Raw genomic sequence first — 2373 nt, 5'->3', positions numbered from 1 at the left:
AAAAACCCGTCGTTAAAGTTATTAGTGACGTATTGTTATAATACCCCTAGTTTTTGAAGGTATTTGTCACATATTGTTGTAATACCCCCTAGTTTTGAAGTTATTAGTGACGTATTGTTATAATACCCCTAGTTTTTGAAGGTATTTGTCACATATTGTTGTAATACCCCCTAGTTTTGAAGTTATTAGTGACGTATTTTTATAATACCCCTAGTTTTTGAAGGTATTTGTCACATATTGTTGTAATACCCCCTAGTTTTGAAGTTATTAGTGACGTATTGTTGTAATACACCCACCAATACTCTGCCCACCACGGGTATCGAAACCCGATTTCTAGCGTTGTAAATCCGCAGACATGCCGTTGTGCCACTGGGGGGCGTTTTTGAAGTAATCAGTTAGGTGTTGTTTTAACTTTTTTGCCTTCGAAACTGTTAGCGAAGTATTGTAACACTCTATTATTTGCTGTTGTTGGTGACGCATTGTAAGAATACCTAGTAAGTACTAGATATTCTTACAATGCGTCACTAACAACAGCAAATACTAGGTATTCTTATAATGCGTCACTAACAAATGCAAATACTAGGTATTTTTACAATGCGTCACTAACAAATGCAAATACTAGGTATTCTTACAATGCGTCACTAACAAATGCAAATTGCATTTGTTAGTGACGCATTGTAAGAATACCTAGTATTTGCATTTGTTAGTGACGTATTTGTATAACTCTCTTTAATTTTTTCAGTTTTTAGTGACTTATTTTAAAAACTCTCTACAATTTGTGGAGCTAAGTTTAATGAATCGCTTACTGTTACCGCCAAAAAAAATAGATAAATCCTTATTTGGGAGTCGTTGATGAGTTATAAGAGTGAAGATCAAATCCCACTATCCGATCTAACCAGAAAAGCGCAAGATATAGCAGTGGGTGTTGTTGACTAGCTACTACCTTCTCTCTAATGACCAAGTCTTTAATTTCAAAACTGGGAACAGCTGGCGCCGATAGCGCTCATGTGACTTTAAGCGGAATTTATCAAAGAAATTCTTAGATATGTATCCTTATAACTCTCATCTATATTTCAAGTTATTATAACGACGTTCAGGTTTAACTTCTTTATTACTCTAACTAAAATAGACAAAGAAACTTACGAACCTTTCCTCCGTTTCGCCTCCGCTAAGGCCAGATTTACATCCGTGTATCTTATACAGACTTCTTCCACAGGTCCATCGTAGTGTATAGGTCTGTAAAGAAAGTCCAGCATCTACATCACAACAGTCCCTTACATTAGCTCAATATAAATACACGATACCATTCTTCAAGACCATCATACTAATTAACTAGGATGAACCTGATGACAATGAAAAACTTTACAAATGTCATTTAAGTCATCTCAATATAAATACGCGATACCATTCTTCAAGACCATCATACTAATTAACCAAGATGAACCTGATGACAATGAAAAACTTTACAAATGTCATTTAAGTCATCTCAATATAAATACGCGATACCATTCTTCAAGACCATCATACTAATTAACCAAGATGAACCTGATGACAATGAAAACTTGACAACTGTTATTTGAATTAAATTAATAAAATATATTTATACGGATGTAGTGTTAACATCATTTTGTTCTTTAGAAGTAGAGATTATAATGTTACAGTCCTTAGCCTAACACCCTCAGATTCAATATTACTTCAGTAATTTGCAAGAAATGCAATTTCCAAAGTGTCTAGGTTGTATAAATTAGGCTTAGAAGCTTCATATTTCAAATGGGATTTCTAACTCCTTTGTTTTACATTGCCATCTAGTGTTTTTTTAAAGAAACTAATATTTTATTAAAGTTTTATATTCTAGCAACTATTCATATATCTTACACAAAATAAATTAAACATTTTACTAATTAATCTATTTTTAATGGAATATGTTTTTAATGAATTACTTAAATATTCTGGATTTTCTTTGTGGTTATCATAGGCGTCAGAAAATGGCGGACTGGACCCCTTATCTGTAATACAGATGGACCTGCACTCTAGACTATTTGTTGTCCATTGGCAACATAAAGTTCTGATGGATGAATCTTAAATTTAGCTGGTGTGATGAGAGCTAATACTGCTCAGAACTGTAGCGCTCTCTTCCGAATCTGACCAAAAATGTTACATATCTTGAGTGTTTATATATTTATTTCTATATCGAGTGTTACGTTAACAAGTTTCTGAAACACAAAAAAACACTTTGTTAATATAATTTCGGGACAACCTGTTGCTCAATAAACTAACGAATTTAAGAAATGTTACATATGTTAGATCAAAACTGATACGAAGGTATTTAGGGTTCCTACCTTCATTTCTATTATTCAATCGAACTTTGATCAA

At 33.1% G+C, this 2373-nt stretch overlaps 1 protein-coding gene across 1 annotated transcript in view; it reads right to left on the bottom strand.

The window, feature by feature from the left end:
- The window catches only part of LOC106471503 (peroxidasin homolog), a 53996-nt gene that overhangs the window by 35751 nt on the left and 15872 nt on the right, over positions 1 to 2373 (bottom strand). Inside the window, exon 3 of the mRNA XM_022400114.1 lies at positions 1144 to 1236. Within this exon, the coding sequence (XP_022255822.1) occupies positions 1144 to 1236 (93 nt within the window). The remainder of the gene's footprint in view (positions 1 to 1143; positions 1237 to 2373) is intronic.

Source organism: Limulus polyphemus, unplaced genomic scaffold (genome assembly GCF_000517525.1).
Source record: "Limulus polyphemus unplaced genomic scaffold, Limulus_polyphemus-2.1.2 Scaffold4661, whole genome shotgun sequence".
NCBI classification, from domain to species: domain Eukaryota; kingdom Metazoa; phylum Arthropoda; class Merostomata; order Xiphosura; family Limulidae; genus Limulus; species Limulus polyphemus.
The sequence above is the reverse complement of the archived record's forward strand: the minus strand, read 5'-3'. Positions and strand labels throughout refer to the sequence as shown.